This window comes from Brassica napus, chromosome C4, assembly GCF_020379485.1.
Source record: "Brassica napus cultivar Da-Ae chromosome C4, Da-Ae, whole genome shotgun sequence".
In the NCBI taxonomy this organism is placed as follows: Eukaryota; Viridiplantae; Streptophyta; class Magnoliopsida; order Brassicales; family Brassicaceae; genus Brassica; species Brassica napus.
Genome location: NC_063447.1, coordinates 6,095,437 through 6,113,908, shown reverse-complemented (window position 1 = coordinate 6,113,908; position 18,472 = coordinate 6,095,437). Strand labels below are relative to the sequence as shown.

General features: G+C 34.8%; 1 protein-coding gene, 1 non-coding gene and 1 pseudogene across 2 annotated transcripts; 1 reads left to right on the top strand and 2 right to left on the bottom strand.

The window, feature by feature from the left end:
• Nucleotides 1–13,976: 13,976 nt before the first annotated feature.
• Nucleotides 13,977–14,142, bottom strand: LOC125586501. Its single transcript, XR_007323030.1, has one exon. It is a non-coding gene; the product is annotated as a U12 minor spliceosomal RNA (small nuclear RNA).
• Nucleotides 14,143–14,624: 482 nt separating this feature from the next.
• On the bottom strand, nt 14,625–16,935 carry LOC125585069 (annotated as a pseudogene).
• A 412-nt stretch (nt 16,936–17,347) lies between these two features.
• LOC106395928 (60S ribosomal protein L23a-1) lies at nt 17,348–18,469 on the top strand. Its single transcript, XM_013836243.3, has 4 exons — nt 17,348–17,439; nt 17,535–17,580; nt 17,787–18,150; nt 18,236–18,469. The coding sequence occupies exons 2-4, from the start codon at nt 17,565–17,567 to the stop codon at nt 18,318–18,320; spliced, it is 465 nt and encodes a 154-aa protein (XP_013691697.1). The 5' UTR covers nt 17,348–17,439; nt 17,535–17,564; the 3' UTR covers nt 18,321–18,469.
• The last annotated feature ends 3 nt before the right edge of the window (nt 18,470–18,472 follow it).

Sequence of the window (18,472 nt, the reverse complement as noted above, 5' to 3'; positions counted from 1 at the left end):
TGAGGCGCATGAGTCATGCGGATGCTGCTATAAAAGGTCAAGGATCATCAACTATAACAAAGCGAGCGGTGAGAGCCGGTCGCAGCGCTAACAAAAAACATAGAAAGTGGCGCAAGAATTTATGGAAGGGAAATAGGCTGGCCGAGTCGTTGACGCTGCTTACTTTTGCAGAACTCGATTCGCGCGGACCTCCCCATCCCCCAAATCTATTATACCTAAAATTATTGGGTTGACTGCGTATTTCCTCTGTAAACGCAAGAACCCTATCTATTCTCCTCTGTACTATCTACCTCTTGACTAGACCCTTTGAAATATAAAATCTCTTCATATTTTTTCCTCTTCTTTTTTACTCTGTTCAGATCCCCTTCTCTAATCCAATTTCAAAATCAAGATTAAAACTTAATAAATCGCGTTTTCTGAACCGAGATTGCCCATTAAAAAAAACCCGACCCGGGATTAAAAACCAACTCGACACAATTAAAAAAAATGAAATCGATTTTAGGTGTAAATTAAAAATTTTGGTTTCTCTTTCTCAAGACACGAAGAACAGGATAAAGAAGCATTTCTCTCTCTTCGAAAGTCGCTCTAACCTCTCACTACAAAAGCACCGGAACCCTAACTCCGGCGCGGCGACTGCCGTAGCCGGAGGCTCCCTCTTCCCTCTTCCTCTTTTCCTTTGCTCTCCTTTCCATCGTTTCTTCTATTTGTCTCCTTGCTTGGCGTTTCTGGAAACTGTGAAACAACCGGAGATTCGTAGTGTTTCAACGGTGACGGGTTACGGCTACTCTGGAGCGACTGTGAGACTTGTAGACAACGGTAGAAGCGAGAATCGGCTTTTAGGACTGAAGGAGGAGACATATCTACTTTTCCTTTTTTTAGATATGCGGCAAATCCTTCAAGACGGCGGCGCGTGGCGAGGCGAGGCGTCTCCTCCACCATGGATCTCCTTCCCTATGCGGCGGTGAGACGATTGGAGGAGAAAAACAACGGCGAGTGAAAGGCGGTTTGACATCCGGTTCTCGGGAGCAACATGTGTCAAGGCTCACAACGTCGGAGTGGTCAACCGGCAAAGTTAACCTTACGACGGCACGTGGCAGAGGCTCTGCATCCCAGCGCCGGAGAGGACGTTCTGTTCATAACCGGCGGCGAGAGTTGTGCACCGTTGGAAGCTTTGGATTTGCTGCGGCGCCTGCGAGCGTTCGTTGTTAAAGTCCGCTTTTTTCAGTACGGACACGTCTGTCCGTTTTGTGGTTGAGGATCGAGTCATCGAAATCCGGAGATGTGAGCTGAGTTTCAAAGATGCGCCTCTGGCGAAGTTTGTTGTTGGTACATGAGCTCCACTCCTATCTTCTGGAACCAATAATCTGGTTATAATTGTGTTCGAATTAGGCTTGTATCTTTCGTGTGAGTAGATGTCTTCGTATCATTAGGTCGAATTAGGTGGTTTAATGGGACGATTTCATTCCGTGTCGTGGGATGATTTACGTTCGTTTGGGGTTTAAAACGCAATGGGATTAAGTCGGGTAGCGTTGGATCCTCTATAGTGATTCAGGGTGATACTAGATCCCCATTTGCATTTGCGGTGAAAATCTGTTGTGGATTGAACTGGTTGTACCCAATCTTTGGATGAATATAAGTTGATGTTGAGCCCAAAAAAAAAAAAAAAAAAGACGCCAAGAACAGAGACGATGAAAAACAGAGAGAGAGAGAGAGCAAGAACGAAGAAGAGAGACAGAGAGAGTGACGAGGACGAAGAACCGTGTGAGAGAGACGATGAAGAACAGAGAGAGAAACAATTGCTTCATCAACTTCGGTTTCAAGCCATGAGAATTTTGGCTTATCATCTAAACCTGCGGGTCCTGCACCATTGCAGTTATAACTTCTCTGGTTTGTTTTGGGTTTTCTTGATGAGCTACAACTGGTGAAACAGTTTCAGTTTTGCCTAAGGTCAATACAGTCACAAGAAGGTGCATCCATTTATGTGTCAGAGGAGCTGATTTCAGTTTCTAGCGTATGGTACTTCCATGGATATCTCATGCTTATAGTGATGCTTGATGCTAATTGAAATCGAGAGTATGCTAGACCATGGACTGCATTTGATATTGGTAATCATGATTCATGACTTGTTGAATGGACAGAGTCACGTTTATGCAGTGCATAGAAAGATCACCAAGGCTCATTCTGGTTGGTTTGAATTTTTACTTGGATTCTTCTATGGCTCACTACCAAGACCACCAGAAGCTCACTATGTTCTCATCCCCAAGCACTCACACTTGTGCAATATAGAGTCAAGTTGTTAGTTAGTTGACGATGGCTGATGTAAAGCTCTATATAAACACTTGTAAATCATTTGGTTAAGGTTAATGAGAAAACAATTTGATTAACTAACAACTTTGAAACGTGTTTTTTAATTTCGTGTTCTTTACCTTCTAAAGCATTAACCATATCCAAGCATAAATAAGCATAAACAAGTCAAACTCATGTTTTAAACTCAACATCACAAAACCACATAAAGGTACATGACCATTTTCGAACATAGCTTTCAATTTCATCATCTTTATTCTCATTGCTTCTTTCTCAAGCCTTGTTTCTTGAAACTCAAAGTGCTCCATCATACCCTTTCGCAGATCTTTAACATCGTTCACAAGTTCAATCATGTTTTGCATCCACCTTTCAATCTCATCTATCACAGCTTCATCCTCCTATACGGATTCTTTTAGGTCATTGATACTAAGGTCACCACATTCTGATCACACCAGTATTGTATTGGTACGCCTACAATTGTCTCTCTCTCTCTCCTCTGTTCTTCATCGTCTATCTCTCTCTCTGTTCTCGTACCCGTCAAGCTCTCTGTCTCTCTTCTTCGTCTTCGTTCTCTCTCTGTTCTTAGTCGTCTCTTTTTTTCCGTCTTCATAGTCGTCGTCTTCGATTTCATTTTTTTTAATTGTGTCGAGTTGGTTTTTAATCCCGGGTCGGGTTTTCTTCAATGGGCAATCTCGGTTCAGAAAACGCGATTTATTAAGTTTTAATCTTGATTTTGGAATTGGATTAGAGAAGGGGATCTGAGCAGAGTAAAAAAGAAGGGGGGAAAATATGAAGAGATTTTATATTTCAGGGGGTCTAGTCAAGAGGTAGATAGTACAGAGGGGAATAGATAGCGTTATTGCGTTTACGGAGGGGAATACGCAGCCAGCCCAAAATTATTTAAACATTAGAGTACAAATGCAAACAAATGAATTTTGATTGATCTACGTCTTTGTGATTCACGAGCAGCTCCTGCCCCGATTAGTTGATCTGTTCTCCCGATTTTTGTAATCGGTGTTGTAAGAAGAAAGCTTCACATCGAGGACAAAGATCCTGTTTGGTCAGTACACGGTCGTGTAAGCTGTTCTGTCTCTCTCTTTTTTTTTTTTTTTTTTTTTGATTGATTTGATTTTTACATGACTACGAATTCGTTAGCTGGGTTTTTGGGTATTTTGTCGAATATGATCAAGCTTCATCCCTAACTTAGAGTTAGGCCAAATTCGATCGTTTATAATTGAAATTGTGCTTCGGTATGTTTAGAGATTTGGTTTCTGGAGTCATAATCTGCGATATTTGGCTTTGGTTGTTACACTTTGTCGTTTATGTTCTCTTTCGTTTCGTTTCACTGGATCTAGTTTCAGCTGTTTCTTGTATAGATGTTTAATCTGAATTGATGATTCTTTGTAAGATTTGGAGAAAGACAACTTTAGAGTGAATCTAGTGAGAAGACATAATAATTGATAGTTGGTTTTAACTACTAGAACTTATATCGAGAGACTGATTTCAAGATAGATATTTCACATTCTAGTCTGGGAATTTAAAAAGGTTTATACTTTGGTTGTCTCCTTTTTCGTTAGCCTGATGATATTGGTTTGATTGTTTAATTTTCCACATATTATTCTCAGTGAATGGCTCATTTTATGATATTCTCTTATATTTTCTCCCATTGTATATTCAGTATTCTCTATCATATTTCTTTCCAAGGGTATAATTTTTTCTTTATATGGTATTCCTGGTATAGAATATAATTCTGGGTGGTATTCGATAGTTTGATCTACGAATTCATCCATTTTTATAAATTTATCAGACTTTCTATAATTTTAATTTCATTGATTTTCTTGTTTATTAATTTTTCTTCCTCTTCTGAGTATTTTAATGCTCGTCCTTTATTTTTATTTACAATTGCACATAATAATTTCATATGTTCTCGTTTTTGTTCAATGATTTTTTCAAATTTATTATTTTCTTTTTTGGTTTTTGCAGGCTCTGATACCAATTTTTTCTCAGCCTTTTTATCCATCTTTTTCTTATAACTCTGATTTTGTCTTTTCATAGTTTATTATCTAGTGTGGTTATAGTTCGTTCTAGCTTATTTAGTTTTTGAATAATTTGTTGTAATTCATACGAACTACTAATTGACTTTCTTCTTTCGTTGATGGTTCTGCTTTTGGCTATTCTGGATGAACAAGAACTAGGTTCTAAAAATTTTAATTGTGGAGTATATGTTTTATTTATTTGATCGCTTATATTTTTCTTTGGTACAAACTTGACAGTAGTTGTTTCTTTAAACAAGTTTTCTAGATAGATATCGTTCTTATTTGCGAATTCAATACTATGCGCTGAGGAGGATAAAGCATATCCAACAGCGTAAGTAATTGATAACGGGTGATCTCCATCTTCCATAAGATCATGTCTTTGAAAGTTGTAGATAATTCCGATTGAATTGTTAAGGTTTTTTGTTGCTAGTGGGATGCCATATTGACATACCACATTAAATTTAACAACTGAGTGTTTTAAATTGCTATCTACTATCCTGATTATTCTATCGTTCTCATCTTGAATTCTATTGTCAGTTACTACTAGTCTTATTGGGGAATCGATGTTTTTTTTAAATGTTGACCTTACTATTATTTGAATTGTTCCTATATGTATATACGATATCTTTTCTTGGTGACTTGACTTCATTTTACTTATCTTATCGTTTATCGCCTCAGATGAAATTATTGGTAGTGTAAATTCACCACGAGTTGATTCAATTGGTAAGGGAAATTCACTTATAAATTTTCCAAAGTATAATACATTTTTTTCTTTTTAATATCTCTGATAATCTATTTCGATGTATATCTTGATCATCTTTCAAGGTTATTTTTGCTTCCTTTTCAAGGTTCTTGATTTTTGATCCTTGGATCAATATATCTTTTTCAAAGAAATTATTTGTATCAATAGTACTAATATAATCTAATATGTTATTTTGTGCTATATTCTGAGTTTCTTCGTTATCGGACATACCTGAAATGAGTTATTGTTGACGTTTTGTTGGTTGAAACGCTTGCCTTTGATTTTGATTGAACTTCCTTATTGATTCTTGGGTGTTTTTTTTTTTTATTTTTTTTATTTTGTGTTTATGATTTTTGTTAAGTGAAAATAACTGTTATTCAGAAGGTTTTAATCCTTCAACAGTTAGAGCTTCAGAGAAAGGTTTTTCTCAACTCTTGAAACGAAACTTGTTCGATTTCTTTATTTCACTCTGCCTCTTCCAAGGAGGTTTACAAAGGGAAAAGTTGGTTCTTCTTCTGATGAAGAGGAATGGTCAATTATTATTTCATTTTGTTCAAGTTGTTGAGGGTTGTCAATTAGAGTAATATTTTTTAACATTTCTCTTAACTCTTCCATATGTTCATCCATTTTTCAGTTTTTTATATTGGACTATACTCTCCCCCTTTTTTTTAACATTTCTCTTAACTCTTCCATATGTTCATCCATTTTTCAGTTTTTTATTCTTTTTCCGAAATGATTTAAGAGAAATGTTAAAAAAAAAGGGGGAGAGTATAGTCCAATATAAAAAACTGAAAAATGGGTGAACATATGGAAGAGTTAAGAGAAATGTTAAAAAATATTACTCTAATTGACAACCCTCATCAACTTGAACAAAATGAAATAATAATTGACCATTCCTCTTCATCAGAAGAAGAACCAACTTTTCCCTTTGTAAACACCGTAGAAGAAGGAACAAGTAAACAAAAAGAACTTATTGATCAAAAATCAACCATAAAAATGGATGATAGTTATAAAAATAGACGAGGATATTTTAGGTCCGAAGCAGGAAATCTCGAAAAATATAAACAATTTAAACCAAAACCAGTAAAATATAATGACTTCTTGGATCTTGATTGTGTCAATCATCAAGAAGGAAAAATTAGATTACACACTTGGGTCTCTGAACAAGAAATGCAATTACAATTAAACGAAACAATTCAAAAAATGAACGCCGAAAATTATTTAAATCTCTTGATATATAACACAACCGGAATAGTATTTACATACCTTGCCGGAATGAAAGATGCTAATAAAATTCAATTACAAAATTTTAGAAATCATCAAGAAATTCTTGTCGCTATAGTAGAAAAATTAAATACACAGTTCTTAGGCGGAATAAACCTACTAGGGAAAGAACAAACTAATGAAGATGAAGAACAAATAGCAAAAGTAAGACATATATTAAATAATATAGAAATATGCAATATGAGATACCTAGACGAATTTATATGCCAATACGAAAAGAATTATTATGAATTACCACACGATGATTATGCTAAATACATGGAAGTATTTGTGCAAAAATTACCATCCCCGTTTAACATAACATTACCTAAACTATTTAAAGAAAATATAGATAAAAAATAGTATCTGATTCTTTTGGAGGAATGATACGAACACTAAGAGAATACGTAAGAACCTTATGTATTCAAAACCAAGAAATCAAAAGAGTAAAGAGAGCATTTGAATTCAATTGTGAAAATTATGAAGATATACCTCAAAAATTTGGTTGTGAAAAGCAAAGAAAATATAAAAAACAAAAATATAGGAGAAATAATGAATATGAAAATAAAAAGTTTAGATACAAGAATAAATACTTTAGACCAAGAAGAAAAAAATGGTATAAAAGAGAAAAGGGAAAGAATTATTATAAAGAAAAAGAAAAGAAAACAACGAATAATGAAAAGTATTGCCCACAAGGCAAGAAAAATTGCAAATGTTGGTTATGTCATGAAATAGGCCACTATGCAAATGAGTGTCCAAATAAAAAATCTTATAAAAAAGAGGTAAAATATCTTAATCAAATCAATGCAATTGGACTAGTACCAATAGAATCATTAAACTCATCAGACAATGAATCATCATATTGTTATGAAATATTATCTTCATCAGATTCTGAAAGTGGATATAGTAGTTCAGATGAATCCGAATAGTACATTCATTCAAATACAAATAATGGATGATAAAAAAACAAAAACTTTAGCATATATCGATACTGGTGCTACATTATGTATTGCACAAGAAAATATTATAGATAAAGAATTATGGAAAAAGTTAAAGAAACCAATAACTATAAAAGTGGCTGATAAAAGCGAACATAAAATTAATTATGGAGCCTTTATAATTCATATAAAAATAGCAGAAAAAATATTTATAGTACCAAGTATTTATAAACACGATACGGGAGTACCCTTTATAATAGGAAATAATTTCTTAAAACTATATAGACCTTTTTGTCAATATCTAAAACACATATCGTTGACATGTCCAAAAATAGGAAAACAAAATAAAGAAGTGATAAATATACCCATATACAATACTAAAAAAAAAAATTAAAAATTCAATTAGTAAATAAAATTGAATCAATGATAAATTACGAAAAAATTATGAAAAAACTAGAAGAAGTATGTAGTGAGGATCCATTGGATATTAAAAACACAAATAATATGCTAGTAGAAATTAAATTAAAAGACCCTAATAAAGAAATAAGAGTTAATTATAAAATGACTTATACCGAACAAGACGTAGAAGAATTTCAGGAAGAAACCCAAATACTATTAAAAAATGGATTAATTAGAGAAAGTTTTAGTCAACATTCTTCACCTGCCTTTTACGTTAATAATCATAATGAACAAAAAAGAGGTAAAAGAAGAATGGTGATAGACTATCGAAAGATAAATGAAGCAACAATAGGTAATGCTCAAAACTTGCCTAGAAAAGAATACTTAATTAAAAAATTAAGAGGAGCTAAGTATTTCTCAGCGCTAGACGCAAAGTCAGGATATTGGCAAATCCGACTCCATGAGAATACTAAACCATTAACGGCTTTTACATGCCCACCTCAAAAACACTTTGAGTGGAATGTATTACCGTTTGGGTTAAAACAAGCACCAGGAATATTTCAACAATTTATGGATAATAATTTAATTGGATACGAAGAATTCAGCTCAGTATATATAGATGATATAATAATATTCACAAAAAGTGACGAAAAAGATCACCTCGAAAAGGTATATAGAATACTTGAAAGATGTAAAGAAAAGGGTTTAGTACTAAGCCAAAAGAAAGCTCAAATACTTAAACAAAAAATAGAATTTTTAGGATTAGAAATAAGTAGCAACGGAACAATTATTGCACAAAAACATATACTTGAAAAAATAAATCAGTTTCCTAACCATCTACAAGATAGAAAATAAATACAACGCTTTCTTGGAAATCTAAACTATTTAGCTGATCAAGGATTTTTTAAAAATCTTGCAAAACAAAGAAAAACTTTACAACAAAAAATATCTGAAAAAATTCCTTGGAAATGGACCGAAGAAGATAGCGAGGTTGTTGAAAAACTAAAAGAAATGTGTAACAAATTACCCGAATTATATAACCCAAGTGATGATGATATACTCATCGTCTCTACTGACGCATGCATAACACATTGGGGCGCCACTTTAACCGCGTTATGTGGCAAAAAGTCAGAAACAATTGAAAGAATAAAAGAACTAATAACTCAGAAAACTTCCTTGAAACAAGAAAAATTGGTAAAATACAATAGTGGTACTTTCACTAATACTCAACAAAAATATCCGATACATGAATTAGAAACATTAGCAGCTATAAAAACATTTAAAAAATGACAGATTGATTTAAGACCAATCACGTTTTATTTAAGAACTGATTCGAAATATTTAATCGGATTTCAAAATTATAACATAAAGGCAAACTATAATCAAGGAAGATTAATAAGATGGCAGATGCAAATATCACAATATTCTTATGTGCCAGTATATATAAAAGGAGAATTAAATTCAATTGCTGATTCATTAACAAGAGAATTCAGAGATAAACATTCAAAATAAATAATTATATTTATCAATAAGAGAATTGATAAACTATCATTAATAATTATCTATCAATGATAAATTTATCAATCACTATTTGATAAATGCTCTTGATATAGAGATTATGTCATATAAAATAATCAGCCTTAAGGCACACAAATCATTTCAATTTCAGGAACTTATAGAGGCAGCAATAAAAACTTTGGAGAATCAACTCAAGCAGAAGAAAGAAAACCTAAAAAAGCTCCAAGACGAAATAAGCTCACTCGAGTCAGTGATCCAAAAACTAAAACCAAAAACACAAACCCAAAACACTGAGACCATAATCCTACCAGAAAGTCCGCCAAAAAGCCCAGTCACTAAAAAACCCCATAAATTCTATGTCATTTTTAACGGACCAATGAAAGGAATTTATGACGAATGGCATAAAGCAGCCCCATTCGTAACAAACAAAAACGTTATTCATCAAAGCTTCCCAACAATCGACGACGCCAAAAGAGCCCTCGAAGAATCAAGTAAAAAAAATAATAAATCCATTGAGACTTCATTTAAAGATCGCCTACTTCTTGGCGGGGGAGGAAGTATGCAACCAACAGTCAAAATGACACCCATTGGGAAAATCCCAACCATTGCAACAATTATCGGAACAAAGGAGGTACAAAATCAAATAAAACCTACCCTTGAAAAATTTCTCGAAAATTTCGATGAAATAAACACCTATCCAGAAAACACCAAATACAAACACATCTATCCAAAAAATCACCAAGGTTTAGGCTCAAAAGCAATTGTCCTACCCGAAGCAAGCCCAATAACCACCATAAACTTACACAGTTTTGGACTTATTGAAACCCTCTACATCCAAAACCCGGAACAGCAACTCAAATATTTCCCCCAGGGATTAAAAACAGTTGTTTCCCGATATTTTACCAGATATGCAAAAAACAAAGAAGTATTCATGCAATACTACAGCAATTACCCAGAGTTCAAAATAACGGAAATAGGAGAATCAGGAGTCAGTTGTCCAGCATCAAAGGTAATAATTATGGGAGTAAGCAACGGACAATATCCAACAAAAGACGATCCAGCAAACATCGGATATACCAGCGAAGACAGAATTCGAGTAGATGCTGAGCTAACAATTGGAATGCTCAGAAAAATCATCTACCTAAGTAACAACCATCGCCTTAACTACAAGAGTGATTCGACGCTACTACTTACAAGAGTAACTGAAGAAACAACAATTAAAGAAGAGACAAGTCCATTTATTTTCAGAATATGGGACAACACTCTCATCAAAAGTCCAAGATATCATTATCTGATGTGTGAACTACTCAGAAAAACGCAATTCGAAGTCAAGCTTGGAGAGCCACACTCATGCGCAATTTGCGGAGCTAAAGATGAAGAGCAAGAAGATGAAGTGATTGAAGAGACTGAAGAAGTGATTGAAGAGACTGAAGTAGAGATTGAAGAGAACCGAAAGAACCAATAATTAAAGAAACAGACAACAAAATGTAGACACCCGACAGAAATCACGTGAAGAAATTATAGCTACTTCTGAAAATAAAGTGGAAAAAAAAGATTTCACACTACCTTTATAAGAGTGGACAGAAAATGAGCCACGCGTCTGTAAAATAGTCCTGTCTTTTAGTATAAATAGGTATGTAAACCTCCTTGGAAGAGGCAGAGTGAAATAAAGAAATCGAACAAGTTTCGTTTCAAGAGTTGAGAAAAACCTTTCTCTGAAGCTCTAACTGTTGAAGGATTAAAACCTTCTGAATAACAATTATTTTCACTTAACAAAACTCATAAACACAAAATAAAAAAAATAAAAAAAAAACACCCAAGAATCAAAAAGGAAGTTCAATCAAAATCAAAGGCAAGCGTTTCAACCAACAAAACCTCAACAATAACTCATTTCAGGTATGTCCGATAACGAAGAAACTCAGAATATAGCACAAAATAACATATTAGATTATATTAGTACTATTGATACAAATAATTTCTTTGAAAAAGATATATTGATCCAAGGATCAAAAATCAAGAACCCTTGAAAAAAGCAAAAATAACCTTGAAAGATATCAAGATATACAACGAAATAGATTATCGGAGATATTAAAAAGAAAAAATGTATTATACTTTGGAAAATTTTAAGTGAATTTCCTTACCAATTGAATCAACTCGTGGTGAATTTACACTACCAATAATTTTATCTGAGGCGATAAACGATAAGATAAGTAAAATGAAGTCAAGTCACCAAGAAAAGATATCGTATATACATATAGAACAATTCAAATAATAGTAAGGTCAACATTTAAAAAAACATCGATTCCCCAATAAGACTAGTAGTAACTGACAATAGAATTCAAGATGAGAACGATAGAATAATCAGGATAGTAGATAGCAATTTAAAACACTCAGTTGTTAATTTAATGTGGTCTGTCAATATGGCATCCCACTAGCAACAAAAAACTTAACAATTCAATCGGAATTATCTACAACTTTCAAAGACATGATCTTATGGAAGATGGAGATCACCCGTTATCAATTACTTACGCTGTTGGATATGCTTTATATCCTCCTCGCGCATAGTATTGAATTCGCAAATAAGAAACGATATCTATCTAGAAAACTTGTTTAAAGGAAACAACTACTGTCAAGTTTGACCAAAGAAAAATATAAGCGATCAAATAAATAAAACAATAACTCCACAGTTAAAATTTTTAGAACCTAGTTCTAGTTCATCCAGAATAGCCAAAAGCAGAACCATCAACGAAAGAAGAAAGTCAATTAGTAGTTCGTATGAATTACAACAAATTAATCAAAAACTAAATAAGCTAGAACGAACTATAACCACACTAGATAATAAACTATGAAAAGACAAAATCAGAGTTATAAGAAAAAGATGGATAAAAAGGCTGAGAAAAAATTGGTATCAGAGCCTGCAAAAACCAAAAAAGAAAATAATAAATTTGAAAAAATCATTGAACAAAAATGAGAACATATGAAATTATTATGTGCAATTGTAAATAAAAATAAAGGACGAGCATTAAAATACTCAGAAGAGGAAGGAAAATTAATAAACAAGAAAATCGAAGAAATTAAAATTATAGAAAGTCTGATAAAATTTATAAAAATGGATGAATTCGTAGATCAAACTATCGAATACCACCCAAAATTATATTCTATACCAGGAATACCATATAAAGAAAAAATTATACCCTTGGAAAGAAATATGATAGAGAATACTGAATATACAATGGGAGCAAATATAAGAGATGATCATAAAATGAGCCTTTCACTGAGAATAATATGTGGAATATTAAACAATCAAAACGAAATAATTGGTAACATATCAGTAAACCAAATTAGAATAAATAGAAAGGTACAAGAAAAATTAGATAAAATTATTGACTCAGTTGAACTTATTAAGAAAATACAGAAAGACATCTCTGAAATAAAAAATAATATAAAAATATTAGATGAACTTGACAAATTACAAGGACTAGATGACGTATTAATAACGGTAAAAAATCTAACAGAAACTGTTAATGAATTAACTGAAAAATTATGAACGAAAAACTAGGAGACCAAATGAAAATAATGCTAGAAAAAAATACAAAAAATAGAAGAAAAACAGGATAGCGATCTGGAACACCTAAAACAACAAAATAAAGAACTTGAAGAAAAAATAAAAAACTATAAGCAATTAAATAAAAAGCAACTAGAGGAAATGGAAGAATTAAATAAAAAAATAAAAGAATTAGAAAATAATAAGTGTGTAACGATAGAAGACCTAGAGAATCATTTTCGGAAAAAAGAATAAAAGGATTTAACGATGGGCAACCAACAAACATAATTAGGGTTCGAAGATAAAAAAAAAAAAAGGGGAGATAAATTAAAAGCAGGCACGTGGCAGAGATTTGAGAGCGTATTATCAGAATAGAGAAAGATCTGTGGATAAAAATCTAAGCTTCATCAAAACTCTAGGAACAATGGTTGGTACAACACAAATATCAAATCTTTTTTTTTCACAAAATCTAGCAGTTGCTAAAACAACAAGCTTACACATGAGAGAAGGTAATGCCAATATCATCAGGCTAACGAAAAAGGAGACAACCAAAGTATAAACCTTTTTAAATTCCCAGACTAGAATGTGAAATATCTATCTTGAAATCAGTCTCTCGATATAAGTTCTAGTAGTTAAAACCAACTATCAATTATTATGTCTTCTCACTAGATTCACTCTAAAGTTGTCTTTTCTCCAAATCTTACAAAGAATCATCAATTCAGATTAAACATCTATACAAGAAACAGCTGAAACTAGATCCAGTGAAACGAAACGAAAGAGAACATAAACGACAAAGTGTAACAACCAAAGCCAAATATCGCAGATTATGACTCCAGAAACCAAATCTCTAAACATACCGAAGCACAATTTCAATTATAAACTATCGAATTTGGCCTAACTCTAAGTTAGGGATGAAGCTTGATCATATTCGACAAAATACCCAAAAACCCAGCTAACGAATTCGTAGTCATGTAAAAATCAAATCAATCAAAAAAAAAAAAAAAGAAGAGAGACAGAACAGCTTACACGACCGTGTACTGACCAAACAGGATCTTTGTCCTCGATGTGAAGCTTTCTTCTTACAACACCGATTACAAAAATCGGGAGAACAGATCAACTAATCGGGGCAGGAGCTGCTCGTGAATCACAAAGACAGAGATCAATCAAAATTCATTTGTTTGCATTTATACTCTAATGTTTAAATAATTTTAGGTATAATAGATTTGGGGGATGGGGGAGGCCCGCGCAAGTCGAGTTCTGCAAAAGTAAGCAGCGTCAACGACTCGGCCAGCCTATTTCCCTTCCATAAATTCTTGCGCCACTTTCTATGTTTTTTGTTAGCGCTGCGACCGGCTCTCACCGCTCGCTTTGTTTTCCTTACTCATTAGTTTAAGGCAATTTTTTATAGTTGATGATCCTTGACCTTTTATAGCAGCATCCGCATGACTCATGCGCCTCAAGTTCCCGATGTGGGATGAAAACAAACATATTCCACCACACGCGCTTTTTTTCATTCCAAACCGATTAGGATTCGGTTCGTTTTCGGTTCTCTTATAATTGAACTAATCTATCCAAACCGGTGAATTGAATAGAACCAGACCTGACATAATTTTCAATTCTGTTTTATTTGTAGTTTTTTACCACAATCAAGCTATTGCATTTTAATGAAATTATAAATCTAAGCCGAAAAAATTGTTATGGGATTCTTGATTTTATTTTTTCTTCCTAAAATTATGTACTATTGAATTAGTGATATTAAAATATTTGTCAAAATTAGGGGTTATTCAATTTTACCAATTTATTTATGAATTTGATTTCAAAGTTGATTTGTAGTTACTACAATAATTTGTAGTTTCTACCATAATCAAACTAAACTGAAATGATCTTTGTAGTTTTACTACTATCTAATTTAAGCACAAGAAAAAAGTAAATATAGTTACAACTTACAAAGGTGATTGTCTACTAAACGATTTGATGCTCTTAAGAATTTAGACGTAGAGAGAGATCTCTTCACTGCTTTAAACGACACAAGAAGCAAACAAACAGCTAACAGTGGGATCTAGCATGCTCAGGCTTGTGAGTGTACTCATAATCAAGATGCACAAAAGCCCTTTCTATCTCCTGCAACAGCTCCAGCTTCTCCTGCAGCGATTCTCCAATGTCGTGAGCCACTTGCAGAGGCATATCAGCAGGAAGAACGATATCAACCTCCACAAAGTAATGAGACCCAAACGTGTAAGCCCTCACTGTGTCGATATGCCTTATGGCTTTATGGTGGTTCCAACACAGGTAAGTCAGTTTCTGCGGATACTCTGGTGTTGCTGTTTTCCCAACTAGTGAGTTCACGTTCTCCAAAACCGTCATTGACCACGTCCGTATTGTGTACAATGCAAGCTACATGAATCAAAAGACGCGAAACCACATCATGTAATATTAGTTTTTTCCTGGTGGTCACTCGAACTGGGAACCTCTGACACAATGGTCTTTTATCTTTATTTATATGGAAGCTTACAATGATAGCACCAACTGGATCCATCCAGTTATCGAAGTAGTTGGCGAGGATCACTGCAATGAGTCCAATGATGTTTGTGATGACGTCGAAGAAGTGATCCTGAGCATAAGCTTTCACAATCTCGTTACTGAACGATCTGCAGTAAAGAACAAGAAGCAGTTTGACCAATGTAACAGAGAGCATGATCCCAACCACCCAACTCTCTTTGCTCTTTTGTTAGGCTGAACTCCTTGTGCTGTAATAAAACATGTGAAGCAATTTTGTGAATTATTTGAACCGAAGCTTTTCAGACAAGATCTGCAGGGCTTACACTGGATAACATTTGTCCGAAGAGATTCCAAGATGATTTGCAATCCAAGTGTGGCCATCACTGATGCAAATACTAGGATTCCCTGACAAGATTTGATCCAAGAATCACATACATAATAATTAATATATGTATAATCTTTTAAAAGGATGATACAAACCAGTGGTTGCATCCTTTTCTTGCCAATGGGATACTGATACGGGTTTGGTGTTTGCATAGAGAAGGCGGTAAACCAGAGGATGAAGCCAGAGAGAAGATCAAGAAGAGAGTCCAACGTGGAAGCAACGATTGCTAAAGAGCCGCTTGTGACGGAGGCATAGACTTTAGCAGCAAATAGAAGCATGTTGGCAATGTTCGATATTCTGATGGCTAATGTCTCGCTTTTAGCCAGATTGTCTTGCTCTTCCTATGTGGAACACAACACAGAGATAAGTATCAATTAACAAAGAGCAAAAAAATATGGAAGAAGAGATAAGTTATCATCATCATCATCATCTAAGCTTAAACCTTTGACATTCCAGGGACAAAGCCACGTTCTGCAAGTTCATCCATTTCGGTAAAGCCTTCAAGCATCTCTACCTGTTGCTGGTAGTAATCTGCCACATTGTCTTCCGGACCTGCAACCATCAAGACACAAAGCTTTAACAAATCTGTATAGCAAAAAAGAAGCAAGAAAAAGTTCAAACCAGGTAAGCTACAATAGCTTCTCACTACTTTAGATCACAGTAACCAAAACAAAGAACCCTCGTCTGAGCTTTATAAATTAGATACTACTACTATAGCTTCAATCACGGACAGCGTTTCTTGATTGGATTCATAGAGAATACTCCCCAAAAATCAAGATCATGATTACTATAAATTCATTAAAAAAACTCCATATAATTTGAGGTGAATCCATCAAAGCTTCTATATAGTACCAAAGAGTCCACTAACTCCCAAAAAAAAAGATTAAAACTTATAGAATTTGATAATATGTTTTTAAAGAATCAACAAAAGCTAAAAATAGCAAAGCAAAGTAGCCAAACTCAAAAAAAGTCAAACCAATCCCAAACATATCAACTCATTTGTCTCTCTATAGACTAGCCTTGTCCTAATCAGACAAAAATAAATGTAAATGTGGAGAGGAGAAGAGATCATTTACCCAAGCAACCAAGACAGTTATGGAGCTTGCTCGGCGATTTCTTCTCCTTGTGCTCCGGTGAAACCTGAAAATCATCGAAGTTTAGCTGCCAGGAACGGTCACCGTTGCCGTGAAACTCGAGCAGCAATATCCCTTCTTCTCCATCTGGCCTAGCCATTACTTCGGTGAGATAGAGATTAGGCGGCGGAGGCGAGACAGCTTTGAAGAGATGAAGCTTGGTCTTGTCTGCCTGCTAGCAATAACATTCGCAGTAAAAGTAAGGAATGAAAAATTTGAAGATACGGCGAGGGTATTTCGGTAATTACGTTAGCAGATCCCCGTGGGGGGGGGGGGGGACTAACACTAGCTAGTACGACTGGTGTGGTCGACGTATATCAGTGACCACATAGATACTTTGGACCAGACACGAGATGAAGCGTCTTTAACAAATGTCTTACGTGGCGACCTCTAAGTGGTTTTAGTATCTCGCACGTGATTGGCGACCGCTTTCTTGACACGTCTACATTAAACTCCAACTATACATCTCGTGACATGGCCATCGCTAAACGACATCGTTCTAAGATTTTTTTAATGAGATCCGTGATATTATGGCGGGTAAATTTTAATTTGGGCTTATACGATAAAAGGCCCATAATAATACTAAAGGCCCAAGTAATCTAGGGTTCCGTGGCTTCCACAATATAACTCTCCGCCGCTGAGAAATGAACTAGGGTTTCAGCTGCTTCACCTCTCCAGGTTCGTCCTGTCTCTTGCCTTCTCCACTGCTACGTCCTGTAGCTGGAGTACATTTCTTTGTATGGATTTTAACAAAGTTTGGTTTTGTCTGATAGATCTTGCGTCGGAAAGGATCGTTCAGAGCAATGTCTCCGGCTAAAGGTACGATCTTTGGCGTTGTTAATGAGATTCAATACGTTCTTCTTGTTTGATTTGAATCTCTTACAAAAGACTTATGTTGAATGCAAACGGTAGTAACTAGTCTTGTATTGATGCTTTGTAACCACGTTTTGTAAAGTACTTAGCTTCACTTCTAGATGGTGTTCAAATGATCTGTAAGTATTCTAAGTTACTTGTGTTCATTGCAGTTGATACCACGAAGAAGGCCGACCCAAAGGCCAAGGCCCTGAAGGCTGCAAAGGCAGTGAAGTCTGGTCAAGCCTTCAAGAAGAAGGACAAAAAGATCAGGACTAAGGTCACCTTCCACAGGCCAAAGACCTTGACCAAGGCTAGAGATCCCAAGTACCCCAGGATCAGTGCAACTCCCAGGAACAAGTTGGACCATTACGGTATCCTCAAGTACCCACTCACCACCGAGTCTGCCATGAAGAAAATTGAGGACAACAACACTCTTGTCTTCATTGTTGACATTCGTGCCGACAAGAAGAAGATCAAAGATGCTGTTAAGAAGATGTACGACATCCAGACCAAGAAGGTTAACACCCTCATCAGGTATGTCAGAAGATAGTTTTCTTTAGTGGCTTGTGAGTTTGATTGTGCTTTGATATGTATTTGACACAATTGGTTTTTGGTGCAGGCCTGATGGAACGAAGAAGGCTTACGTTAGGCTCACACCGGACTATGATGCGTTAGATGTTGCTAACAAGATTGGCATCATCTAAGTCTATCTACCTCCTGCTATTATATGAAACAGACTTGTGTTTTTGTCGCTTGTAGACTCAGTTTTGCTTTGAGATATTATCTGCCATCATCTTTTTCTACAAAACATTCTTGTTTAATGTTGAATTCAGTTTCCTCTGTTTTTGGGCTTCTC

Bases quoted from the DNA above. Each gene is read 5' to 3' on its own strand.
- LOC106395928 (XM_013836243.3), top strand. The intron at 18,151-18,235 runs GTATGTCAGAAG...TTTTTGGTGCAG, and splicing joins AAGGTTAACACCCTCATCAG to GCCTGATGGAACGAAGAAGG.